The sequence below is a fragment of the Bos indicus genome, chromosome 22, assembly GCF_029378745.1.
Source record: "Bos indicus isolate NIAB-ARS_2022 breed Sahiwal x Tharparkar chromosome 22, NIAB-ARS_B.indTharparkar_mat_pri_1.0, whole genome shotgun sequence".
In the NCBI taxonomy this organism is placed as follows: Eukaryota; Metazoa; Chordata; class Mammalia; order Artiodactyla; family Bovidae; genus Bos; species Bos indicus.
In genome coordinates, this window is record NC_091781.1 from 12360696 (window position 1) to 12387332 (window position 26637).

At 55.7% G+C, this 26637-nt stretch overlaps 2 protein-coding genes across 8 annotated transcripts in view; one reads left to right on the forward strand and one right to left on the reverse strand.

The window, feature by feature from the left end:
* Positions 1 to 10865, forward strand: part of TTC21A (tetratricopeptide repeat domain 21A) — a 35801-nt gene extending 24936 nt beyond the window's left edge. For 2 of the 7 annotated variants that reach the window (XM_070776068.1, XM_070776071.1), the window contains exons 15-30: positions 796 to 1034; positions 1960 to 2032; positions 2145 to 2255; positions 2583 to 2721; positions 2899 to 3002; positions 4436 to 4624; positions 5486 to 5596; positions 6205 to 6286; positions 7038 to 7188; positions 7620 to 7781; positions 7896 to 8103; positions 8193 to 8417; positions 8898 to 9018; positions 9187 to 9254; positions 9356 to 9438; positions 10228 to 10864. In XM_070776068.1, coding sequence (XP_070632169.1) covers positions 796 to 1034; positions 1960 to 2032; positions 2145 to 2255; positions 2583 to 2721; positions 2899 to 3002; positions 4436 to 4624; positions 5486 to 5596; positions 6205 to 6286; positions 7038 to 7188; positions 7620 to 7781; positions 7896 to 8103; positions 8193 to 8417; positions 8898 to 9018; positions 9187 to 9254; positions 9356 to 9433 — 2061 coding nt within the window. In that variant the 3' untranslated portion in view covers positions 9434 to 9438; positions 10228 to 10864. Of the gene's footprint in view, positions 1 to 795; positions 1035 to 1959; positions 2033 to 2144; positions 2256 to 2582; positions 2722 to 2898; positions 3003 to 4435; positions 4625 to 5485; positions 5597 to 6204; positions 6287 to 7037; positions 7189 to 7619; positions 7782 to 7895; positions 8104 to 8192; positions 8418 to 8897; positions 9019 to 9186; positions 9255 to 9355; positions 9439 to 10227 lie in introns of all 7 variants that reach the window. The other 5 variants (XM_070776069.1, XM_070776072.1, XM_070776073.1 and 2 more) reach the window with 5 other exon arrangements.
* A 1733-nt stretch (positions 10866 to 12598) lies between these two features.
* CSRNP1 (cysteine and serine rich nuclear protein 1) lies at positions 12599 to 26094 on the reverse strand. The gene is made up of 5 exons (XM_019984244.2): positions 25915 to 26094; positions 19283 to 19530; positions 15661 to 15920; positions 14861 to 15175; positions 12599 to 14764 (listed from the first exon to the last, which is right to left on the reverse strand). The coding sequence occupies exons 2-5, from the start codon at positions 19491 to 19493 to the stop codon at positions 13784 to 13786; spliced, it is 1767 nt and encodes a 588-aa protein (XP_019839803.2). The 5' UTR covers positions 19494 to 19530; positions 25915 to 26094; the 3' UTR covers positions 12599 to 13783.
* Between the last annotated feature and the right edge of the window lie 543 nt (positions 26095 to 26637).

A 26637-nucleotide genomic window follows, 5' to 3' on the forward strand; every position in this document is an offset into this window, starting at 1 on the left:
AGTTTAGCTTTTATTCATTTGGGAGTATCCCTCTCCCCTACTTTAAAGGCTTCAGTGGCTCCCACACCCTTAAGATAAACTCCAAACCCTCCTGAGTCCTGCACGATCTGTCCCCTGCCGACCTCACTGTCCCCAGAAGGTTGTCAGGGAGGCAGAGCACAAGGCCCACCAGAGCCACCACACGTGGTCGTGCAGTTGGGCAGTGCACCTCTCCAGTGGATGCCGCTTACATCCCCTTGGAGTTTTGCAGTGTGCAACCTGCTCAACTGTATGGGGCGGCCCTGGGACCTTGGAAGGTCTGGCTGGGCAAAGGCACAAAGAACCAAAATGGGCAAAGAAAGTAACTTTGTTGGAATAATTGAGAGTACAAATGCAATGAAGATACAATTCAAATATACCTTTATGTGCCCAATTCCATGGATAGAGGAGCCTGGCAGGCTACAGACCATGGGGTCACAAAGAGTCGGACGCAACTGAGTGGCTAACACTAACTAACCATAACATAAAAATACCTTTGACTGAAAGCAGGAAGGTATAGGAGATGCGTCCATAGGTCTCTCGTAGGAAGAAATCACATTCAGACTTTGAGGCACTCAGGGACAAGTTCTCACAGTCAGGGATTTCATGTCCCCCAGCTGGCCCTGCCCTCCAGGAACAGTGGGCCTCAACCCCGAGAGGCTCGCTCTCCCTGTCCCCTTCCTGCTGCTCTAAAGTGGGGATGGGCCATCCTCTCCCTGGCTTCCAGGTGTGGTGGGTGACAGCAAATGGAGGGTCTGTTGGGTTTCCTTGTCTTAGCACGAGGCCACCAAGGTCATGCAGGACGCCATCAACGAGTTCAGCGGCACGCCGGAGGAGATGCGCGTCACCATCGCCAATGTGGACTTGGCCCTGAGCAAGGGCAGCGTGGACCTGGCGCTGAGCGTGCTGCAGAGCATCACGCCCAGGCAGCCCTGCTACACGGAGGCCAAGGAGAAGATGGCCAGCATCTACCTGCAGACCCGCAAGGATGCCCGCCTCTATATCGGGTGCTACCGGTGAGCCCCGGGCGGCGCACTGACCGGCCCGGTCCCAGTCGCGTGTCAGGAGTGTTTTCTCCAGATCGTCTTCTTTGCCCCGGGGCTTCAGAACGTGTTCTCAGAGTGTGTTTGACAATAGAAGGGAATTTCCCCTGGTGAGAATCTGAGTGTGATAGGTCGGTCAGTCAGGCCAACCTGCTGCTGAGTTGTAAGGACACAGGAGTGAATCTTCCCTGAGTTCTGCTTGCCCCTCATTATGGTTCATATCCTGGTGGGAACCATGGTTCCGGCGTGGCCTGTCCTTGGGGAAGTGTTCAGGGGCTTGGATGTAACCGATGTGAGTGAAGGAGGATGGAGAGCCGGGATTGGGAGCCCTCGGCAATTTTCTCTACAATTTGACGTTGGGCCCTCAAGTGTACCTTTCTTGTCCCCTTCCTCAGGCAAAACTCGATCTAGGCAATTCGGGAGGAAGGGGAGGTGATGCCACGAGCAATGGGAAACCAATAAATAGTGAGATGACATGGTCTCATTGAAGGTTTAGAAAAAGTAGGCTGGGACTTCCTGGTGGTTCAGTGGTAAAGACTCAGTGCTTCCAATGCAGGGGCTTGGGTTCAATCCCTGGTCAGGGAACTAAGATCCCACATGCCACGTGAGGCTTGGCTGGGGAAAAAAAAAAGAAAGAGGCTGCCTCATGAAGAAGGTTCTAGGCGTTTGGGGTGGAGGCCAGAGGAGGGGGTGGAAGTCCCGGCCATGATCCAGATAACAGATGAGGAGAGCCTGAACTAAGGGAGCTAGCACTGCGTCCCATCTGAGCCGAGAAACACTGGGTGATGAATAAATGAGTGAGTGCACGGGTGGCAGACAGAATGAGTGAGGAGAAGAGACGGATCCAGGAATAGGAAGGACGCACAGGGCTGAGCTAAGGTTTTGGTTACTTTTGCAGGGAGCTCTGTGAACATCTGCCTGGCCCCCACACCAGTCTGCTTCTGGGTGATGCTTTCATGAACATTCAGGAGGTGAGTGAAGGTCTCGTGACCACACTAAGTGGCTGCACCCCGCACCCACCCTGCCCAGTCTTGCTTCTCCAGTAAGGGAGAAGAGAGAGATGGCAGACCCTTTCCCCACCAGCCAGAGAAGGCCCTGGAGGTCTACGATGAGGCCTACAGAAAGAACCCACACGACGCATCCCTGATCAACCGGATCGGGCAGGCTTATGTGAAGACCCACCAGTACACCAAGGTCGGGCCATGATGGGGTAGGAAGGGGCGGGGAGGGCCAGCCCAGCAGGGAAGATGGAGGAGGGTGCTTGGGTGGGAGGCTGGATGCAAGGAGAGACCCCCCTGAACAGGTTGCCAAGGAGAGGGCTCAGCAACTCCCCACCACCCCTAACACCTGCTGAGGCTGAGGCTTGAGACCTGTGCCAGGCGGGAGGCCATTGCATCTGAGGCTTCTGTGTTCTGGAGGGGTACACAGGCATGGTGAATGCAGGGTTGGGGGTCGGGGCACAGTGTGAGGTGCCCACATACAAAACCAGACCTGATGCCCGTATTTCCTGTGTGCACGAAGGCAATTAATTATTATGAGGCCGCCCAGAAGATGAGCGGACAGGACTTTGTGTGCTGCGATCTGGCCGAACTGCTCCTGAAGTTAAAGAAGTTCAACAAAGCAGAAAAAGTTTTGAAGCAGGCACTGGATCATGACTTTGGTGAGCACACCCTAACTGTCTTCCCTAGCCTGACTTCGAGCAGACACACCCCCTCTTCTCCTGCAGGATGGGGCAGGGGACAGGCACTGGCTGGGGCTCCGAACCCAGCCCCCATCCTCCCCCAACAGCCCCCTCCCCAGGGGCCAGGAAACACTACTTTGAGTTTCCATTTTGCAGTCAAAGACATCCCATCCATGATGAATGATGTCAAGTGCTTACTTTTGCTGGCCAAGGTTTACAAGAGTCATAAAAAAGAAGATGTGACGGAAACTTTGAACAAGGTAATTGACAAGTAGATCTAAGCTGTCTATCTGCCATTTCCTGATGGAAGCTGGAGATAGGACTGCAGGTCTGGAAGTCTCCAGGCGTGGTCGTCTAGAGAGGATCCAGGTTACACCCCTGACATCCACCTTCCACTTATCCCCCCACCCTTGCTCTCGTATTGATTATGCACGGAAGTGCTCAAAACCCGCCTGGGCTGGACTGGAGAAGGCAGGGAGGAAGACAGTGCCTTTGTCCTCAAGGATGCTTGTGCTGTTATTAATAAACAATGCCAGCAGCTCTCACGCACTGAATGCTCTGTGCTGAGTTCTGTACTAGGCTTTTTGACTTATTTAATTCTCACAGTAGCTCTTTGAGCTAAGCACTGAGGCATTCCTGTTTAACAGATAAGGCTCAAAGAGGTGAAGAAATGTACCCAAAGTCACACTGCTAGTAAGTGGTGGAGCTGAGATTTGAACCAGCTTTGGCCTGTCCCAACCCATAGTCTACCGCTGGGAGCACTGTGTGCTTGCTAAGTCGCTTCATTTGCGTCCGCCTCTTTGCGACCCTCTGGACCATAGCCCACCAGGCTCCTCTGTCCATGGGATTTTCTAGGCAACGAGAGTGGAGTGGGTTGCATGCCCTCCTCCAGGGGATCTTCCCAACATAGGGATTGAACCTGCCTCTCTTACGTCTCCTGCACTGGCAGGCAGGTTCTTTACCACGAGCGCCACTGAGAAGCCCCTGCTAGGAGACTCCTGGCCGTTTTTTCCCTTCCTCTTCACTCTGTACCCAAAGGTGGGGCCTGGCACTTGCCCCTGGGGCGTGTGCCTGTGGTTGTAGATCGTCTCTGACTGCTTGATGTGACTTATCCTTGGGGTTTCCCACTGGATTTCCATTCCTCAGTCTGGCCTTCGGGGAACCCAGGGCTGATCTGTAACCACTACCCAAAACTTAACCCTGGCCTCATTGTTTCCTCTTGCCCCAGTGCTCTCTGGCTACTCACTTAATCACTGTTATGTCACGGCTATTTGTGGGGGCTGCCTCAAATTCCCAGCAGGACACTATTCAAAACAAACGCACCCAACAAAACACGGCCTGTGCTGAACACCTACTGTGTGCCTGTTCCAGCCTATCGGACAGCTGAGGTAGATCAGAGACAGTGAGTGCCAGGTGTGATGGAAACAGGTAAATGAGCCGAGTACAGTGGAGTGTTCTGTTGCTTGAGAGCCTTTGCCCTGCTCCTGCCCCTGCGGCAGTACCGGTTTGCCTCCTGGTGCTCAGCCAGCAGCCTTGCCTGTCCAGAGCGACCCAGATTTGCTCAGGGGGACCTGAGATGCCCTTCTTAGACAGCTAGCTCTGAGATGAGAGCTTGGAGGCTTGCTGTGAATTGGCCTGAGACCTGGCACATCAGGCTCTGGGTTGCTCACGCAGAGTTTCCTGGTTTCCCTAGGCCATGGACCTCCAGTCTCGGATCCTGAAGCGTGTTCCCCTGGAGCGACCGGAAATGATCCCCTCCCAGAAGCAACTGGCAGCCTCCATCTGCATCCAGTTTGGGGAATACTACCTGGCAGAGAAGGAGTATGCCAAGGCAGTGCAGTCTTATAAAGATGCCCTCTCCTACACGCCTATTAACAATAAGGTGGGGTCCTTGGAGTGAGGTCCTTGTCCTTGCCTTGGGACACAAAGCCTTGCAGAGCTCCCTGACTGTGGACGGAAGCTGTTTCCTTCTCTGTGGTTCCCTGCAAGGGGCACAGACCCCTGGTGTAGGCAGGCCTGCAGATCCCAGGGCCCTCACCCACTGCAGCCCTCGGTGGCAAGTGTAGCATTTTCAGGTCCCCCTTGCAGGTGGGGAGAGGACACTTTGGCTGCTAGGGGCTTTTCTGGGCATAAAGCCCAGACTAAGCTTCCAAGGAGGTTTAGGGTCATGTGAGAGGCATGGCTCCAGGTGGGAAATGGTGGCTGGAGTTCACTCGAGAGGAGATGAAGAGCTTAGTGACAGACCCATTCATGTATTTAATGTGTTCTCATTTAACAGATTCCCAATATGTGCAAGCCAGGTACTGGGCCAGGGCTTGGAGACGCAGTGGGGCAAGACAAGGTCCCTGCCCCGGGCACTGGGTACACACAAGTACATAGGCAGTTCTAATAGCATGTGATACCCACAGGGGGGTCAGGACACTTGCGAACTCAGATGAGGGGTACTGTCCCGGAGCCTGGGGCGCAGAGGGCTTCCCAGAGGAGATGAGGTCAGAGCCGAAGCCGAAGGATCAATATGCGCTCAGTGGGCCCTGCCTCTCAGTGGTCAGTTAGAAAAAGTCATGACGATATAGTACTGGGTGGGAGAGGGGGAGAGCCAGAGACATCATCCCAGGGGGTCAGAGACATGCTTTCATGCTTTGAAGGCAGAGCTGACAGAACGTGGGCGTGCGAGGACGAGGCCTGGGTGCCCAAGCTTTCCCGTGATGTGCATTGGTTGCTCACTGTCTCGGGGCCTGTCCAGGTGGTGCTGGAGCTGGCGAGGCTCTACCTGCTGCAGGGACACCTGGACCTGTGTGAGCAGCACTGTGCCGACCTCCTGCAGACTGAGAAGAACCACGAGGCAGCCTCCGTGGTGAGAGGCTGTGGGCCCGGGGCCCCACGACCACAGGGTGGGCTGCTGGGCCGTGGGGTAGCAGGGGACTCAGCACAGGATCCGTCACCCCGGACGGGAGGGGTGGGCTGGCAGCAGGGGGCAGCAGCGACCTCCCTTCTGGGCCACATCCGAGGGGAGAGGGTGAGGCTGATTCACTCCAGGGGAAACCACACCCGCTGGTAAAGGCCAGGCGAGGACAGGTTCCTGGGGCTTCGGGAAGTGTGAGGAAACAGCCCTCCCCAGTCCTACCCCTCTCTGCCCTGTCACCCAGACCACCTCCAGGGCTGTCTCCAGCAGAGGTGGGTAGCCCCCATTCCACCCTGCTGCCCGCATCTGGCAGTTCTCAGACATGGGTGGAGGGGCTGGCTCCACGGTGTCCACCCTCGGCTTTTCCTGCCTCCTTCCCTCCTCACCCCCACCGCTCTCCCCAGGCTGTCCCATCCTCTGTGGGACCTTCTCCCAGTGCCCAGAGATGCTCCCTAGGAAGTTCTCTCCTACCTTCCCTCCTTCCCTGTCCCCCCTTCCCACCACAGCCTCCCCGCCGCGCCCATGCAAGCTGCTATCCCAGCATCATGTGAATTCAATAGGTGATGGCTGACCTGATGTTTAGAAGACAGAAATACGAGGCTGCCATCAACCTCTACCACCAAGTCCTGGAGAAAGCACCAGGTAACTAACTGGCTGCATCACGCCTGCCCACCATGACTGCTGCTGGCAGTTCCCATCCAGCAAGGTCTGCTCTCGCCCAGAAGGGTGGGCCCTCTCCCCTCCTTCCTGACCGGGCAGAGGAAGCCCCTTCCTCTCTGATTGTTCCCAGAGAGGCAGGAAACTGATAAAGTCCCAGTGGAACGTGCCGGCCCTTTCCCAGTCCAAGGGGCCAGTTCCTGGTCTCAGGCAGGGCAGTGCTTGGTCCTGCCTGTCTGTCCCCAAAACCCAGACACTGTGGCTCAACCTAAGTTCGCCTTGGGAGGTCACAGCCTCCTGGAGGTGGCTAGAAATTCTCCCCTGACATGTAGCTCTCTTCCCACTCACTGTAGCATAAAACCGCCCTGTCTTGCTGGGGAAGGGGCCAGACATGAATAAGAGGCTTAGGCTTGAGCTCCAGCCAGGCCCATGTCAGGCCCAGCAGATCACAGCTATTAGGAATGCAGGTCTTGGAGCCAGACCTTCTAGGTCTGAATTCTGGTCTTCCACTTACCTGATGTGTAACCTTTGGCAGATTACTCAAAGTCTTTGTGCCTCAGCCTTCTCATCTATGAAATGGGAGCAGTAAGAGTGACCACTTCATGGTGTCTCAGTGGAGCCGCTGGGATGCCCACGTTCAGCCCAGTCCACCGGTGTCTCCTGGTCCTCTCTGCTTCCCCTACCTGATTCAGCTACTGGTTAGCACAGCCTGGAGGTTTCTGCTCTCTTATTTTAGACAATTTTCCTGTATTGAACAAACTAATCGATCTGCTACGAAGAAGTGGCAAACTTGAGGACGCCCCTGCCGTCTTTGAATTGGCCGAGAAGATGTCCAGCCGGGTGCCTTTGGATCCAGGGTTCAACTTCTGCAGAGGCATCTACTGCTGGTGGGTTGGGGGGTGTCTTGGCAGGCGTGTCTAGGTGTGTTTAGTCACTCAGTCGTGTCTGACTCTTTGCAACACCGTGGACTGTAGCCCACGAGGCTCCTCTGTCCCTGTGATTCTCCAACAAGAATACTGGAGTGGGTTGCCATTCCCTTCTCCAGGGGATCTTCCTGACCCAGGGATCGAACCCAGGTCTGCTGCACTGCAGGCAGATTTTCTACCATCTGAACCACTAGAGTGTAGGAGGCTCTCCCCAACAGACGTGCTGGGCTTTGCCAGGGAAGCCGAAGCTCAGCTTCCACATCGGGAAGTGGGGAGACCAGAGATCCTGCCCTTGCTTTGCGCAGATTCTCGGAGTGACCCCTGAGTGTTCCTGTTCTCCCCGGGCCTCAGCGTCCTTATCTGATTCTCGGGGTTACTCTTCTCTGCTGCAGGCACATAGGACAGCCCAACGAAGCCCTGAAGTTCCTAAACAAAGCACGCAAGGACACTGCTTGGGGCCAGAGTGCCACCTACCACATGGTGCAGATCTGTCTGAACCCAGACAACGAGATCGTGGGCGGAGAGGCTTTCGAGAACCTGGTGACGGAGAGCAAGTGAGGGCCCAGCTGGCTGGGGCTGGGGAGGGAAGGCAGGGAAAGCCCTCGGCCTCTGGATTGAGGTCTGGCGAGGGCCTCGTGGGCAGACCAGGCCAGCGCCCTCCTGCTCAGCCCCAGTGCCCGCAGCTTCAGCAGCAGGAAGGAGTTGGAGCAACATGGCGTGCGCACCGCCGAGAAGCTGCTGCGGGAGTTCTACCCACACTCGGCCGGGGGCCATACCCAGCTGCGGCTGCTGCAGAGCCTGTGCCTGCTGGCGACCAGGGAGAAGGCCAACGTGGAAGTGGCGCTGAGCACCTTCGTTGAGATGGCCCAGGCTGAGGTGTGCTGGCTCCCGGGATGGGCGGGCGGGTGGGCGGCATGTTGAGGCGGAGGGTCGGGCGCCAAGATGCCTGCTTCCCGCCTGCACAGAAGGACAGCGTCCCCGCCCTGCTGGCCATGGCGCAGGCCTGCTCCCTGCTGAAGCAGGTCCCCAAGGCACGCACGCAGCTGAAGCGCCTGGCCAAGGCCCCGTGGGCACTGGCTGAGGCCGATGACCTGGAGAGGAGCTGGCTCCTGCTAGCCGATATCTATTGCCAGGGCGGCAAGTTTGACCTGGCCTCGGAGCTGCTGCAGCGCTGCGTGAAATACAACAAGGCGAGGGGTGCACCGCCGTCGGGGCTGTTGCAGGGGGTGGTGTGTGTGTGAGAGGCACTGGGGCTCTGTGGGCAGAGATGCAGGGATAGCAATGAGATGAGAAGAGGCAGGACAGGAGGGGTCCCGTGAACCACAGAGCAGGACAGGAAAGCAAGGCAAGAGGAAGCGAACAGGGTTCAGCCACCTGCAACAGGGACGCAGAATGGGGAGAAGAGATGAGAAGGGCTCAGGAAATGGAAGGGTGGCATGTAAGGAGGGTTTGGTTGGGTCAGGGGGGAGGGCCTTGGGAGGTCAGAGCGGGAGGGCTGTGAGGGCAGGGGTCATTCCAGTATAGGAATAGCTGAGAAGAGGGCACCCAGTTCACCCTCTTGTCAAGGCGGGAGGTACTGCGGAGTCCCTGAGTGGTCTGGGTTACTGCACCCCCTGCCCAGCCCTTGCCCCTGCCGGGTCCCGCGCTGCTCTGACCGGCTTTCCCTGCAGTCCTGCTGTAAGGCCTACGAGTACATGGGCTTCATCATGGAAAGGGAGCAGTCATACAAGGACGCGGCCGCCAACTACGAGCTGGCCTGGAAGTACAGCCATCACACCAACCCTGCCATCGGTACAGTCATCGGGCAGGCACGCGTGCATGGAGGAGGGGCCAGGGCCGGGGACCACCCTCCCGACCCCATATCACAGGGCCTGTGATCTGTTTGTGGTGGGGAACCAGAGGAGTTCTCGGGTTATCAGAGTGCCACCCACTGTCTTTATCCTCCCTACATCTGGACAGGCTTCAGGCTCGCTTTCAACTACTTGAAAGACAAGAGATTCGTGGAAGCCATTGAAGTCTGCCATGATGTAAGCTCCTGACAGTGGTGGGATGGGGCGGGGGGTGGGGGGTTGGTGCAGTGGCACGGGGCCCTGTCTGGTGTCTCATACCCTTTCTTTCTCTGTCCCAGGTCCTCAGGGAGCACCCCAACTACCCTAAAATCAGAGAAGAAATTCTGGAAAAGGCCCAAGGGTCTCTGAGGCCCTAGCTGTGGTCAGTGGGAACCAGGGAGGGTGGAAACTCTCAACCTACAGAAGTTTCATGGAGGGAGGGTGGGGAAGTGGGTCAGTGGAGAAGAGAGTCAGAAAATAACCTATTCTTCCCCATTTCTGTGTGTGTGTGTGGTTGATTTGAATCAAGCCTAATCTGGTCTAAAGGACATCCCAAAGCTTTAGGTTTTTAAGGTGCAAGGAGCAGTTTGACTCTGAGGAAGAAAGATGTCAACCAGCTTAGCTTCCCCTGGGTTCACTGGGCAACTTCTAATGGACCCCACTTTTATCCCACACACTCAAGGGCCAAAAGGGAACAAAGAGGTGGTTCAAAAAATACCCTACAGCTCCTTTAATATTTTTCGGTCAGCCCATACCAGCCTCCCCTCTCCTCTGTGGTCCCCAGAGTCCTGAATTACAGAAGCAACGGCCCCTCCCTACCAAGCCGCCCACTGGCAGGGGGCCCACACAGGCCCTCTCTGTCCATACATTCTGCCTCCTCCTCCTCAAGGCTTCAGCAGGCCTCTGCTGGTCCTTACCAGTTTGGGAGTTTGTGATAGACCTCATCACTCTTGCTTCGGGCAGGAAAAATACATCCCAAGAAAAACTAGCTCTGCGCTTCAGCTTCAGTAAAAGACAGTGGCCAACTAATTCATCTTCCAGGAACCCTTCAACACCCAAGGGCACAAAAGCAGGGGTCTCTTTGTAGATGAATAATGTTAACGGTAACTGACAAGAGGGTGACAGAGGTCACCCTTGCTGTGCTCCCAGTACCTCTCTTCCTGTTTTTCAGGATGGCAGTAATGGGCCAGGCTCACCGCAGGGGAAGGAGCTCTGAACTGGGAGTCAGGAGGCCTAGAATCTCCCTGTGTGACCTTTCCCTCTGGGTATGTGTCCCCATCTGTGGCAGGAAATTAGACTAGATCTCTGTGTTCTCAAATTACAGTACAAATCCCTGCCAACGATATACAGCAAACATCTGAAAGTTTCATAACTATGTGTTTAAATATCATCCTTATATAATAGAGAAAAATAGCACACAAACTCATGAATTTGTGAGTGCTGTTACATAGAGTACTTCTCACTTTTAAGCATATTGATATAATTGATAAAAAGTAAAATAATTCATGGGCTTCCCTGGTGGCTCAGTGGTAAAGAATCCACCTGCCAATGCAGGAGACACAGGTTCAATCCCTGGGTCGGGAAGATCCCCTGGAGGAGGAAATGGCAACCCACTACAGTATTCTTGCCTGGGAAATCCCATGGACAGTGAAGTCTGATAGGATACAGTCCATAGGGTTGCAAAGAGTCGGACCTGACTGAGTGACTAAACAACAAAATATACTTAGTATGAGTAGAACTCAGATAGGGCAGAGTTTTCAAGTTGTCCAGTGACTAAGGTTTGGGAGCAGTGAACAGGTTAGGGTCCCTTCTAGAACAGTGTGTTATAAAAACAAGGCTCGAAGTCATGAGGGATGACTTAGGCTGTCATCCCTCATGACTTTGAGCCTTGTTTTTATAACATACTGATGATCACGTGCATGGCCTTTTGGTATGAGTCAATGATCTGGAACATCTTCCCCAGGTTACCACCATCATTCCTATGGGAAGCCAGCTGCCTTTATTATGATCTGTTTTACAAGCTAGTTTCTAGGGGTGGATTATGTTGAGAGGTACCCCTGTGGCCCTAGCTGGGGAGTGGGCGGCTTAGTCCAACCATGGGCTGTGGCCATGGGATAGGAACCTGCAGGAGCTTCGAACCAGAGTATTGGAGCTGTGGGGAGCTGCCACCCAGACCCCCAGGCTGGCCCAAGCACAGCCTCAGCACCCTTGGAGAGACCCAGGTTTTGGATCACGCACACTGGAGCAATCACAAGCGTGTCGGGCTTCCAGGGTACACAAGGCAATGTAATGAACTAGGGTACTCCACCCTGAGATGCCTCAGACCTGGCTGTCCCTGCCTAAGCTGGTTCTGGGGACAGGCGGCCCCACTGCAGGCCAGACTCCAAACCATGAGTTCTGTAATGGCCACTCCACTGACGATAGGACTGCGTGACCATGTCCACACATCCTGAGGCAAGAGATACATACCTAGAGGGTCACAGAACTGGCAGAAGAGAATAAAACCTACAGAAGGAGAGGTAGACATTTGAAAACAGAATGGAAAGTCACAGATATGCACCAGAGGCCTGCAAGTTCAGGCGCTCCCGTGAGTGCCGGTTTATGTATGAACTGAACAAGCTTGTGAGGTGAGTAACGTTATTATTTAGACAGTTTGGGAGACATCCAGGCACACAGACAGGAAGTAATTTGCATAAGTCACCTCACTAGTTAGTGTAACAGCAGGGTTTCAAACCCCGGCATTCAGGGTCCATACTCTTAACTGTAAACCATAGAGAGGAAATAGGGGGAGCCCAACACAGGCCAGAGGCAGAGGATGAGAGCAAGAAAAAGGAAACCAAGTCAGGCCTCTTTGGTGCCCCCTCCTAGCGCTTATGTTGTTCAGTCGCTAAGTCGTGTCCACCTCTCTGTGGCCCCATGGACTGCAGCACGCCAGGCTCCTCTGTCCAGCACTTGTATAAATCATCATTATTCCTAGAGCTGAGGTCAGCCTTGCTCCTCCAGCCCCCAGACTGGGGCTCCTTGGGGCAGGGCGCAGCCTGCTCGTCTGGCCTTTGGCCCGGGCTCCCAGGGACAGGTCAGACAGGTCTGGCTGGTGCAGATGAACGTTTTGCAGCTTCCGGTGCTCAAGCCCCTGGGGACCTCTGCCACTCAGTCCTACACAGGGCCTGCGCCGGCCACATCCCACTGCCCGCCCTCACCTCGAGGGGATGACTTCACCCTCAGGGCCTGGGCACAGCCCGGTGTGGGTGTGTCTGTCCCAAGCAGACAGCCCGGTCCCAAAAGACTGCTCTGCTGCTGCTCCCCACCACCACCCAGGTGACCCCTCAGACGGGTTCATCTGCCTGGCCAGCCTCTTCTAGCTGGCTTTCCATCTCTGAGTTGACTGGCTGGCCTGGAAAGAGGGCCTGTGTCCCCCATATCTATCCCCGATGCAGCCTCCATGTCCATACTGCCCTGCAGGGCCTGTCTCCCCGTCCCTCTCCCACCTCACCACCTCCTGTGTACCTGTGCTCCAAGCTCCACAAATGCAGACCACGCTGTTAAAAATAGAGCCTCTTTATTGGTACCTATAAGCTCAGGTACAAGGTGTTCCCACAAGCTCGCAGGCTGGCAAGGCCTGCTGGGCAGGAGGGCAGGCCCAGAGCCTGGGCTTCTTGGCACAGACACAGAGGAAAAATGAATAAATTATAGTTCTAATACTCAGAGACAATACAGAAATTATGATACAAAATCCAACATCAGCAAACAAAGGGCAGGAAAGCCATAAGGAGCCCCCTTCGCCCCTGGCCAACTGGCCTTAGGGTGCGGGCAGGTGGACCAGGCTGGGGTGCAGTGCCCGGAAAGCCCTGAGTGGTCCAGGGCCTACTGTGGGCCCTGAGGCAGCCCCTTAACCCTCTCTGGGCCTCCTGCTTCCCCCTCCTACATTTACAGCCTTGGAATAAAAGCTGCGGCCTTTGCGGGGGTAGAGGGAGAGATGGGCAGAGGACAGGAAGGAGAGGGGATGTGTGGAGCAGAAGAGGGTTTTGGTCACGGTTGGTCAGCCCGGCCCGGCCCCGCCCAGCCCCTGCCCCTACTCGCTCAGCCATCCAGAGCAGGGCTGCCGCACGTTAGACAGAGGGTGGAAACCCATGCCTGGTCTACACCGAAGCCCCAGCAAGGGCAGGGTTGCAGGACTATCAGGCAAAGGGACTTTGCGGGTGGCGGAGAGGGTCCTGTGCCCCACCCCCGACACCAGCATTGCTCGCCAGCCACCTAGTCTCCAAATAAATTATGGGAAATAAATTATAGTCTTCACAGTCCAGAGGATCCAGTCACCCATGAGTCTAGGGCTCAGGGTGGCAGAAGAAACCGTAAGAGGTGGCTGATGTCAGCCTCAGGTGGCTGTCTTCGGGCTTAGGAACATCATACAAGATGGACAAGGAGTCTGCAAAGCTCCAGGGAAGCCACACTTCTTCTCACTCCTGGCATGTGCCATGGATGTAGAAGAGAAGGTGTGGGCATAGGGGGGCCGGGCAACGGAAAGGGGAAGCGCCCCCCTCTCCCCACTTCAGCATAGAAAGTTACAAAAATAAATAAATCAATCCAGAGTGTTGCATGAAAATTAGTAGGAGTGCCCACATGGGAGCCAGCCAACGGGGGACCATTACATACAGACCTTGGGGAGCCCCCAAATTACAACAAAGCAGCAACAGGGTTCTTGGGGCCAGGAAAAGGCACCCTAACCCTCACACAGGCACAGGTTCCACCAGCGACGCCGGGGTGGTGTCCTCAAACAACTGGCCATCCACAAAGGGAGCCAGGGCCTCGGCAGCGGGCTCAGTCAAGCCCATGATGGACTCCAGGAAGCAAGTGCTGGTATCCGCAGGGGGAGAGAAGGCAGGCAAGGTGAAGTGGGGCACCTCGAGGTGGTCCAGGCTATCAGACACCTTCCGGGAGGTGTAGTGGGGCCCCAGACTGTAGTCTGGCAGGGCCTGGAGCAGCTCGAAGGAGTCGCAGGAGGACAAGCTGAGGTCCACTGAGCTGCTCTGGCCGGCGTCCGTGCTGGCTGGCACCAAGGGGCCAGGGAAGCTGCCCTCGCCCAAGCCTTCAAGGCCGCTATTGAGGAAGCAGCTGGCATCCAGGTTGGCATTTTCATCCAGGATGCCTGACGTGAGGCTGGAACTGGAATAGCTGTGGGTCCAGCTGGCCAGGCCAGTGAGGTCACCAGTACCAAAGATGTCAGCTGGGTGGAAGCAGCTGAGATTGTCCAGGCCGCCCACACCCCCATCCTCCTCCTCTTCCTCGTGTCCACCTAGTTCAGAGTCACTGAAGCTCAGGATACGAGCCAGGCCATCATCATCCACGCCAGGCTGGAAGCCAGGGCCGGGCAGGGCCAGGCGGGCAGGGCCATCCAGGGCCTCGCTGGTGCCTGAGGCTGTGGACGAATCGGTCATGTCGCTGCTGCAGCTGTTGTCTCCCAGTTCGCTGCTCACAGGGGGCTTGGCTAGGGGGAACGCAGAGGCCAAGACCTGCTCGCCGGGGCTGGGAGTGCCACCCTGGGCTGGGGCCTCCAGCTCCCCAAGGCTCTCGGCCCCCTGCTCCAGCTGCAGGCGGGTGAGTGTGTGAATGAAATGGGTCTGAACTCGAGCCTGATTAAATTCCACACGGCCCTTCGGATTCTCACAGCCCTCCCTGCAGCAACCACAGGGGAACGCTGTGTGATCCATCTGTAAAGCAAAATAGAGGTTCCAGTGAAGATCCGGTGGAGCCCGGAGAAGTCCCCGACCCAGGCTTGCCTTCCCAGCCCCGCCGAGCCCCAGTACCTGGCACTTGATGCCCGCCAGGCTGCAGCTGCAGGTCTCGGGATCACAGACTCTGTCGCAGCGACAGCCACAGTCCTCCCGGGACTGGCGCAGGGCCTGCAGCTCTCGCTTCTCCTCTCGGTCGATCCTCCGCACACCAGAGGCCCGCAGCAGAGCCCGTCGCTTCCGGGCCGGGAAGGGCTGGAGGAAGGTCATTTCCTCCAGCCGGCCGCCTGCCACGGCCAGCGCCAAGTCCTCCTCCACAGAGGCGTCATCGATGGCGTCCACAGTGAGCGGCAGGCCGGCCTCCGTCTTGGGCACCCCAGTCTCCGAAAGCTGTGTCCAGGGAATGAGGAGGGACATGAGAGGCTGACATGACCCCAGAGCTTCGGTCACTTAATAAATGCCCCCGAGTATTTATTCTGGGCTGGGCATTGTGGATGCCGTAGTGAATGGGACAGCCAAGAACACGCCCTCAGGGCATTCAGAAAGACGGTTCCTATTTGCCTTATTCCCCACTTCATGGACAAACCCCTTCCCCGAGACACACAGATACACTGACGCCCCTATGGCCCATCTACTCCCTCTCCCCAGTAAGGTCAGGCAGATTGAGGTACCACGCCCACTGGCCCTGCAATAGGAGCCCTTCTATACCCATCTGCCTAGAGAAAATCTGCAGCAGACTCTCATCAAATCAGTCAGCCCCATGGGCCTCCCAAATACAGAAGAAGCAATATGGCAACCACCATGACCCTTATCCCCCCCAAGGCTAGGACTTTAGAGCAGCCCGAGGGCGAAGGCCACGGAGAGGGTCTCCCCACCTTCCATCTCAGCGCCTCCAGCTTCTCCTCCTTCAAGCGTAGGCGCAGCTTCTCTTGCCGTGCCCGGGCTTGCTCCTGGGTAAACTCAGCCAGGGAGAAGCGGCGGCAGGCACTGTGGCGGGAGGCCATACCCAGGGTGCAGCCGCCACGGCTGGGCACGCTGGTGAAGCCCTGGCACCGCGGGAAGTAGAAGACGGTGATGCCATCAAAGGCTACTCGGCCTCGGCGCTTCCGGGGAGCCCGCTTCAGAATGGACAGGGCTAGAAGACAGGCAGGGGAGGGGCAGACGTTAGTTCTCCATGAAGCAGGGCCTAACCCCCGGGAAGTGATGCTGAACCATCTCTGCTCACAACCCTCCCACCCCACCCAGAAGAGAAATGGATCTGAGTTTAGGCCAGCCTGGCTGACACTGGTGCTGGTGAGAGTCCAACATCACCCTGTGTCGACACTGGCTCATTGTTATTTAGGAGTCCAAATGAGAGCATGTGTTAAGATTAAACGTCTTTCCCGTCTTTAGAAGCCATTTACAGGTCCCCTTCATTGTTTTCTAAAGTTCTTTTCTTGGGGGTGTGGGGGTTGCTGTGCTGCAAGGCATGCAGGATCTTAGTCCCAGACAGGGACTGAACGTGTGCCCCTGCAGTGGGAGCTCAGTTTTTACCACTGGACCACCACCGAAGTCCCTCTATAGTTCTTAAAGTACTGATTTGTAGGAGCTTTGTATATATGTTAGACATTAATCACCGTGAACTGTGAACTTCCTGATGTTCAAGCTGGTTTTAGAAAAGGCAGAGGAACCAGAGATCAAATTGCCAACATCCGCTGGATCATGGAAAAAGCAAGAGAGTTCCAGAAAAACATCTATTTCTGCTTTATTGACTATGCCAAAGCCTTTGACTGTGTGGATCACAATAAACTATGGGAAATTCTGAAAGAGATGGGAATACCAGACCACCTGATCTGCCTCTTGAGAAATCTGTATGCAGGTCAGGAAGCAACAGTTAGAACTGGACATGGAACAACAGACTGGTTCCAAATAGGAAAAGGAGTACGTCAAGGCTGTATACTGTCACCCTACTTATTTAACTCATATGCAGAGTACATCATGAGAAACACTGGACTGGAAGAAGCATAAGCTGGAATCAAGATTGCTGGGAGAAATATCAATAACCTCAGATATGCAGATGACACCACCCTTATGGCAGAAAGTGAAGAGGAACTAAAAAGCCTCTTGATGAAAGTGAAAGAAGAGAGTGAAAAAGTTGGCTTAAAGCTCAACATTCAAGAAAACGAAGATCATGGCATCCGGTCCCATCACTTCATGGGAAATAGACGGGGAAACAGTGGAAGACTTTATTTTTTGGGGCTCCAAAATCACTGCAGATGGTGATTGCAGCCATGAAATTAAAAGACGCTTACTCCTTGGAAGGAAAGTTATGACCAATCTAGATAGCATATTCAAAAGCAGAGACATTACTTTGCCAACAAAGGTCCGTCTAGTCAAGGCTATGGTTTTTCCTGTGGTCATGTATGGATGTTAAGAGTTGGACTGTGAAGAAGGCTGAGCGCCGAAGAATTGATGCTTTTGAACTGTGGTGTTGGAGAAGACTCTTGAGAGTCCCTTGGACTGCAAGGAGATCCAACCAGTCCATTCTGAAGGAGATCAGCCCTGGGATTTCTTTGGAAGGAATGATGCTAAAGCTGAAACTCCAGTACTTTGGCCACCTCATACGAAGAGTTGACTCACTGGAAAAGACTCTGATGCTGGGAGGGATTGCGGGCAGGAGGAGAAGGGGATGGCAGAGGATGAGATGGCTGGATGGCATCACTGACTCGGACGTGAGTCTGAGTGAACTCCGGGAGTTGGTGATGGACAGGGAGGCCTGGCGTGCTGCGATTCATGGGGTCGCAAAGAGTCAGACAGGACTGAGCGACTGAACTGAACTGAACTGAACCAGTCTAACCTATCTGTACAAATATTTTAGTTATTTTTGCTTGTGGGGTTTTACAAAATAATTTCTATGGTTTATGAAATCAAAAGTATATTAAGCTTTTCCCTTATCACTTCTGCATTTTGCAACAAGCTCAGAAAGGTCTACTACTGTTTATAAGTTATTAATATGTCAGTTAGTAAGCAATGTATAGGCATATTCGATACATATATTTGTATACTACTGATTTTATTAGTTTGAACCATAAGAAGTTACCATCAAACCTTGGCGATGCTGTATATTTAGACTTAAATATTAATTTTGTACCCAGCTATCTGAGGGAATTTCCTCCTAATAGGTTTTCTATATACCTGTTCTTGAATTTATCATGTAGTCGACCACCTGCAAATCATGGCCTTTTGCCTGTTCTAATCTAGTGTATTTAATTCTCATTTTCTTTACTAACTGAATTGGCTAGCACTTCCTGAATGATGTTAACAAACAGTGGTGACAGACAGTGCCCCCAGCTGGTTCCTGACTTAGTGGGGCTGTTTCCATTGTTTCCTCGTCAATCCTAATACATGGTTTTGGGTTGAAACATGTATTTTTTATCATTTAGGGCAGAATTTACTTATTCTTATCATACTAAGGGTTTTTTCTAGAAGGAATATTGTTGTTGTAGTTGTTGTTCAGTCACTAAGCCGTGTCCAGCTCTTTGCGACTCCATGGACTGCAATACGCCAAGCTTCCCTGTCCTTCTCTATCTCCTGGAGTTTGCTCAAATTCATGTCCACTGACTCAGTGATGCTATCTAACCATCTCATCCTCTGCTATCCTCTTCTCCTTTTGCCAGAAGGAATATTACATGTTATCAAACAGCAGCTCTCATATTTTTCCTCCTCTGACACAGTCATTTGGTAAATTTATATGATTAGATTTTACAGTATTAAAGCATCTTGTATTTCTACAGTAAACCCATAGTACTTGAGTCAGTTAATGTACTATTAGACTGTATCTGCTAAAAACTATACTTTTTCACGTATAGTGTACAGCTCTGCATACAGTCCATAAATAGACATATCTGTGGTGTTAAGACATCACGGTGGGGTCATCAGAGAAGAAATGTCTCCATGTGCTCCCTGGTGTTGAGGGGGTGCAGTAATGAAAAATAAGGTGGAGAAACACTCTAGGGCCTCTTTGTCAGTTTGAAATCAGAATCATGTAAACTTAAAAAACTAACTGGGGAAAAAACCTTCTCACTGCATTCAAGCAAAGCCAAACAGCATTTTGCCAGGTGAGGGACCGGCCTGACAGGCCCCGCAGCACAGAAGCATGGGGTGTGGGACTTGGGCAGGGCAGCTGCTAGAGGACAGGGAGCCAGTTGGGAGAAACGAAACTGGAACTGAGGGGCAGAGCTGGGCGGGAAGGCCCTGGGGCCACCAAGGAGCCCTGCCCTGAACGTGATGACTCCAAGCTGGAGAGTCCCAAGGTCAAAGGTGAATGCCGCTGGAGCCGGCATTCCCGAGTGACCTCTGTAGGACAGGAAGTGGATGAGCTGGGGAGCAGGCAGGGAAGCTGAAGCCGGGGGGCACACAACCTCCAGAGGCCGGGACGACTTCATCAGGGCCGCCCCCAATTTCATCTTGAGGAAGGAGAGAGGGGTGCGATGGGGTACCCAGGGCAGAGAGACTCACGAGTGAAACTTCGGGGGCCACAGAAGTCACCGTCAGGCAAGGGCAGCTGATCCCAAGGGCTCTCCTCATCCGAGTCCCAGGCCGGGGAAACCGAGGAGCTGGGGGAGCAGGAAGGGGAGTGGTGGCCCGAGGAGGACAAGGAGGAGGACGAGCAGAGCGAGGACGAGTCCTCATCCAGCTGGTCAAACTTCCGCTTCAGCAGCCCGGTCATGGTGGCGAGGGTGCTCTGGGGCCTGGGCACAGCCAGCCTGGAATGAGAACGGGAGAGCTCTAGGTGCAGGCCTGAGGGCAGGAGGTGGGCACCCAGGCCCAGTCATCGCTTCTCCCACCACCCCCCCAAGGATGCCCAGGACTCCAGGAGGCTGCCTTGCACTGGATGGAGCCCTGAGGTTCAAACCCTCACCCTGGCGCTTGCAGACTTGCACCAACGAAGTTTTCCCCTTTACTACCTACTGTAACCCACCTACACACACACATACACCAGACCAACAGATGGGCCGACAGACCTCAGCCTGGCCTCGCTCATTCCCCCGCAGGAATCCCGGGGGCTGACTCACTGGCTGGGTGATTCACACGGCTGCATCTGTGTGCCTTTGTGTGTGTGAGGCCGGGTGCATGCCGACAGCCTGCACAGCCCTCGTACAGTGGCTGCTTCCCCCTCCTCCCTCCCAGCACACCCACAGACACGCCGCCCTGCACACACTGGTGACAGGCCCTCACTCAGGGCCAGGCTGACCAGGGCACTCCAGGGAACAGGCTGGCTTGGACACCACCCCTGATTTCCAACACACAACTTTCCCGTGATGGAGCTGCTCAGACTTTCCCTTAGAAACCCCCGCCCACAGGAGAAGTCCCCTACCTCCAGGCCTGACTGTGGGACCAGAGCCACCTGGGCTTCGTGGCTCTTTAATATCTCCTGTTTGATCTTCAAAATTCACCTTCTTCTTGCCTTCCACTCCAATTTCTAACCCTGTTTGAATTAACTTTCAAAGGAAAGTATACTCTGCCCTTAAAAAACAAAAACCCTCTTGGAGTGCAACTGACCAGCCACGCTGAGGTTCCATGCTCCTCCTGTCTGCAGTCGGGTGACCTGGAGCACCCCAGGACACACCGCTGGCTGTGTCTCCCCTTTAAGGGTCTCAGCCCTCCTCAGTAGAGCAACCAGAGATTCTCACAGCCTGGCTGGCCTCACATGAGGGAAGGGGACTTGGGGTTTCTCCTGACAGCCTCTTCCACTGTTCGAGAATCCCCAAAGGACTTGGTCCTTAGGGCTGAGCCCAGATACCCAGTGAGCACTCAGGGCTGGGCCCCAGGAGGCCACCAGGAGGAAGGGGAAACGGCAGCGCAGAGGCCCCAGTGCTGGGAGCCCCTCCCCCACCGCAGCACAGGAAACGACAGCGAACAGGAAAAGCCAACCAGAAGGCTGGCAATCTCCCCTGCTCAGGTGTCCTTTCGAAACACCCCTTGGCCTAGCCTCCCACGAAGTCCCTGGATCCCAGACTTAGGCAGTGTGCTGTCAAACCAACTTACTGGGTAAAATTCATCCCAGGGACAGCCTCTCCTCACAGGCACCAGAGCAGCAAGAGAAGCTCCGCGACTTGCCAACCCTCCAACAATGCTGAGCCCAGGGGAAGAGGACGCACAGGTGTTTCCGGGGGCTTCTCAGCAGATAGTTTCTCAGGCCTGGCACCCCCCCACCTCTCCCAGGGTCAAACCACAAACAAAAACAACCCAGCTCTCAGCTGACCTGAAGACTCTCCCAGGAGATGGGGGAACTCATGGCCCAGAGGTAGATGCATGTGTGCACGCGCGCACGCACGCACGCGCACACACACACACACACACACACACACACACACACACGCACGCTAGCGCACGCGCAGAACCCAGAGGCACCCAGACACAGAAACACACACGACAAACCACACCCAAGGATCTTGTCCTTACCACAATCCCACTGTGAGATCCCATCTCTTCCCCAACTCCAGATGCTGCCTAAAGGGTGCTGAATGTCTTCCTAGTCACACACCTAAGCCAAAGACTCCCTCAAACCAAATGCTCACTTGGTCTCTGCCTGGCCAGCCCTTAGAAACATAAAATTCTGCAGGCCCCATATCGAACCCCTTGTCTCTGTTCCCCACCTCCCCATGCCATCTGTTCCTCTTCCTGTGTTCCCTATCTTAGTAACAGCACTGCCACCCACCCAGTTACTCAAGCCAGAAACCTGCAGTCATCCTCAACTCCTTCCTGTCGCCCTCCATCCACATCCAGTCACCCAGTCCTGTAAGTAGACATTAGCTCATTCAATCCACACAAGGCCAGGCACCGACATGGCAGGTATCACAGAGGCTGCCCAGCAGAGTGTGAAGAGAACCTCGGCTCCAGAACCATACTGCTCACATTTGAACCCTGGAGTGGCTATCAGTTGGCTGGGTGATGTTGGGCAAGTTCCTTAACTTCTCTGGGTTTTCAATTTGTCTTACAACCGAATAGGGTTGGGACGTTTAGTGAATCAATCCATGTCAGGTTCTTAGAACAGTGGTAAATGCTTGCTGAATGTGTCATTCTACACCGAGGGGGAAAAAAAAAAAAACGAGCTCCTGGATACACACGACACAGATGGTTCTCACTGATAGCATGGTGAGTGACAGAAGCCAGAAACAAGATTACATGTGAATGAAGTTGAAGAAAAGGCAAACCCAATCGGTGATGATACAAGTCAGAATCGTGATTACCCAGGGGGTGGAAAAGGGCATGTACTGGAGACAGTCATGAGGGAATTTTCCCAGGGCCGGGAGGGGGTAGTAGTATCTGGAAGTGTTCTGTGTTGTCTGGGTGGCGGTTCCACTAAAACATCTCACTGCACACCTAAGATTCATCTACTGTGTGCATTTTACACACGTCACCTTCAATTCTGAAAGTCTGTTACCCTTACGTCTCTGTCCCACTGATACTGTCCCCGTCTCCTGCCCTCTCCTTGCAGCCACTCTTTACCCTGGAGCTAGAATGATCTTATTAAACCAAGTGTCTGCCCACCATCTCCATGCAGAGAATCATTCCCTAAGGGGTGCCCCCTTAGGATCAAGTCCGCAATTCCAAGAGGCTGAAGTATGCCTAGCCCCCAGATTCATGCAAGACTCTTCCCAACCCCCTCACTTTACACTCCAGCTGAACTTGCAGTTGCCCTAACAGGCATGACCTTCTCACTCCTGGCCTTTGCACAAGTTGGAACCCAGCCTCAATCCCCTTAAGAAGTCATCTCCCAGAGGGCCTCCCTGACACCCTTCCTCCTCCCCACTACATGCCTCTCTGGGCCTCCGTGAACCATGGGATTCCCCCATCAAGGCTCTTATGGCTCCTTCCCTCACTGCTCATGAGGTGCTATGACCACCTCACTGCTCATCTCCCTCGTGCAGGGCTGAAGGCCTCTCTGCTAGTCGGCATTGTGCCTGTGCCTGGAATAGTCTGGCACAGAGAAGGCTCCTGAGGACCATCGGAGGTAGGCAGGCTGGCACTGCAGTATACACAGAGGGACGATTTAGGCACATGAGGTTTCTGGGGTCCACTGGTCAGTGTGCCCTCCTCCTGCTCGGGTCACAGTTAGTTGGGGCAGGGATGAGGGCGGACATGCCCATCCCCCAGCCTGCGCCTGAGGGTTTGAGCAAGAATAGCACCCAGGAGGGGGTAGCTCCGAGGGCAGGAAAAGGAAGCTCCTGCTGCCAGCAAGTGCCAACACAGGCATCTCAGGAGGTTCCCCAATAGTAAACAAGTAGAAAGAGTGTTAGGGAAGCCCGTTCAAGCCAGACACCCTGGCTCTGTCTCAGGGATGTCTATAGAACGGGAGCTTAAGGGGAGAGGGTTGTAAACTCCAGGGACGCAGACGGGGACACTGGGGAGCCATAGCCATGACGCACCTCCTAGTGAGGAGCACCTAGCGAAATCTGCAGACCTGGAAATGGGGACACACGTCCTCCCTGACCCGGGGTGGCGGTGAGGAGGAGCCCCTGGATCTTGTGCTCGGGCGCCCCACCTGAGAATCCAAAGGCTGAGAGAGACAGAGGCAGATGAGACCAAAAGACTCAGCCAGAGACAAGGAGAGGCCAAGTCAGAAAAGGAATGAAAGATAGTGGAAGAGTCCAAGAAAAGTGTCAGACAGTGAGTCAGAGGGTGGGGGAGGGGCCCTCCACAGCTACCCAGGAATCAAGATCCCTACCAACCGTGGCACTGTTCCCAGGGTGAGCACAGCCCCCTCCGAGGGTCCTGGAAGAAGGAAAAGCAATTCCCAGGAGCTGGCCCAGACAGAAATACCACACCCCCAAGGAGCCCCGGAGACAGACCCTGAATCAAAGAGAACCAGGCTTCTTCCGGGATCTGCCTGGGCCCTGAGAATCAGGCCCTCCCTGCCGTCACCACTCACAGGAGCTGACAGTCCAGGACTGGGGGGTGGGGGGTGGGGGCGGTGCTTCCCTCCCTCCTCGCCACAATTATCTACACACTCAGGCCACACTGTGTGAACTGAGGGAAGGCCACCTCACCCTGGATACCAAGCAAACAAAGGCTGTTTAAGGGGCGGGAATCCCCAGGCTTCTGAAAAGTCACACCAACTCCTCTTCGACCTCAGCAGTCCCAATGCTCCAGTCCCAAGTCAGAGCTGGTATTGGAAAAGGGGCACCTTCAGCTGCCTCCACCCTCTGTCAGGAATCTGAAGAATGTGTCTTTTAACCTCAGAGCCCCAGGCCTTGGCCAGCTCTCCCCAATACTTGGGGTCACATGACCCCAGGCCCCCAGGAAGTACTTCCTGGGAGAAGGGGAGGACACCTTTGAGCACCTCACACCCCCATGGGTATTGGCTAGAAGAACAGCCACGGCAGCCCAGAGAGGGCAAGCAGAAGGCCCGGTACATCCCCACCCCTCCCAACCCATCCCCCAGGGGGAGGGGACAGTTCCTCAGCCTTGGCCTCCAGGGCCTGGCACTGGGGAGGCAGCGCCAAATGTTTGCTGGCTACACGAGGCAACTGCTCCTGCAGAAGGGGAATTGCACCTGACAGAGACTGCATCCTCCACCTAAGCAAGGCCCCCTTCACTGCCATTCATCCATTCATTCTTTCAACAAATATTTATTGAGTGCCTATGACATGCCAAGCACTGTGTCATGCGCTGGGAATACAGGGAGCAAGACACAGACAATACTGCCCTCCTGGAAGCTTTGAGTTTACTAGGGAATAGAAAAATGAGTTATGAATCCTGTTGAGTGCTGGAATGGAGGCCAGGAAGGGGTACAGCTCGGAGTGAAAACAGGTCTCTCGGAGGAAAAGGTAGGATGGAGTAAAAGTTCCAGAGAGAGGGGGGCATAGGAACCCTGAGGGACTTTAGGAGCAAGAGGCAAAGAGATGGAGGGGAAGGGGCTACCTGGGAGGGGACTTTGGGAGCCAGGGCTGACAGGGCAGACTTTAGCCTAAGGGCACAGGAAGCCACTGAAGGGTTGAAGTAGGGAGTGACAATAGCAGATTTGCATTTTAAAAAGACGGCTCAGCACGGGACAGGAGGGGGTGGGACAGGAGGGGGTGGATAGGAGGGGGTGGACAGGAGGGGGTGTGACGGGTTGGACGGAGCTGCCAGAGGTGGGTTAGAGATGACAAGCCAAAGGCTTAGGAGAAAGGGGAATGGAACCTGGTGACTTCTGGAGGTGGGGACAAAAAAGGCAGTGATGTTGAGGATTTGGGGTAAGGGATGAGTTCTGCTTGAGAGGGCTGTGAGACATCTGAGTGGAGGTGTCGGGTGGGCAGGGGAGCCAGGGAAGGACCCTCTGTGTCAGGAGTGTGGGCTGTGTGTGTGACGCGCTGGGGAGCCGGAGTGACTAAGTGTGTGACGGCTGCCGTGGTGTGGGCATCTCAACAGTGTCCTGCCATTGGAAGGGGCCCCGGGGAGGGGAAACTGAGGACCGGGAGGAAGCAGGTGCTGGGGAGGGAGACTTGAGTGGGAGAAGCCTACGTGTGCCCGAGGGTGCCCGCGGCTAGCTGCGCCCGTGACTCACAGCGGTGGCCTCTGCGTGTGACGGTGACTGACGAACAGGTGAGCGTACGACACAATCCCTCCTCCTCCCCCTCCCCGCCTGCCGGGGTCCGTGACTCACGGAGCCTCATTCCTCGATCATCCCTCCAACTCCCTCCCCGACGGGCGCCGGGCACTCGCCGCAGCCCTGGCACCCGCCCCCGGGGGGAGCCCGAGGAGGAAGGCGACAAATGTCACCTGCTCCGGCCACGCGAGGAACTTCTGAAAAGTTCTCAGGCAACTGGGTCAAAAGGGAACTCACCCGCGGACGCGCGCCCGCCGCCACCCCGCCACCCGCGCGCAACCCCGGCTCGGCCGCCACCCGCCCGGCGGTCGGGGCGCCGGGACCTCCTGGGGTCCCGGCGACGGGGCGGGGGGAGGGCAGCAGAAAACCTGCGACTGTCGTCTCCCGGGCTCCGGACTCCGGCCGCGGCGCGCCGTCCGGGACCGGGCTGTCCCCGCGCCGGTGCCCTCTCAAAGTGGCGAGGGAGAAACGTCAGGGGCTGGGGGGCAGTGCCCTCCATGCGGGACGCCCCCTCCCCAAAGTCCTGTCCCACCGGCCCGAAGCCCCCGGTACTGACCTGAGGTCCGGACGCTGGGCAAGGGCAACGCCACGACCCACGTCCCGGTCGGGAACGCCCCCTGCGCCGCGACCCCGCGCTCGCTCGCTCTCTCGCTAGCTCCCTCGGAGGGCAGCACTCGGCCCAGCTGCCCCTCGCTCTGCGCGTCCGGCAGCGGCGGCGGCGGCGGGAGACTGGCTGAGCCCGGCCCCGCCCGCCGCTCCGCCCTCCTCGTCAGTGGAAAACTCCGGGACTCACGGCGCTGACGCACGCCGGGCCTCCCGCCCGCCGCCCCGCCCCGCCCCTCCCCGCCCCTCCCCGCCCCGCCTCAGAGGCCCCGCCCCTCCCCGCTCCAGCCCGAGCCGGCGCAGCGGTCGCCTGCCTCCCTGCGGACTCTGACCCTGAGCCGGCGCCGCGGACGCTCTCGGCCCCCAGCCCCCTCCGCTGCCCTCCTCCTCTCCGGCGAAGGTTCCGAGAGTCGCCGACGCTCCCCGCCGGCGGAGCAGGATCGGGAAGGTCCATACCTTTCCCTACGGCCCCCGTTTACAGATCGGTAGACTGAGGCCCAGAATGGCGCGCAGCGTCTGTCAGGCCACCGGGCGGTGGCATAGCCCAGGGCCCTTACACGCCCTGACCCCAACCTCGCCCGAGGCAGTTGACTGTAATCCCGTCAAAAGTTCCTTCCTCACCCTCCTTCCTACCACCTCCCCCTACCCCAGCTCCCCGCAGATCCGCCTGAAAAGT

Coding starts and splice junctions, on each gene's coding strand:
- CSRNP1 (XM_019984244.2), bottom strand. CDS start 19,493: ATGACCGGGCTGCTGAAGCGGAAGTTTGACCAGCTGGATGAGGACTCG. Junction 15,921..19,282: donor TGGCCCCCGAAGTTTCACTC/GTGAGTCTCTCT, acceptor CCTGTCTTCTAG/CCCTGTCCATTCTGAAGCGG. Junction 15,176..15,660: donor TGGAGGCGCTGAGATGGAAG/GTGGGGAGACCC, acceptor CCCTGGACACAG/CTTTCGGAGACTGGGGTGCC.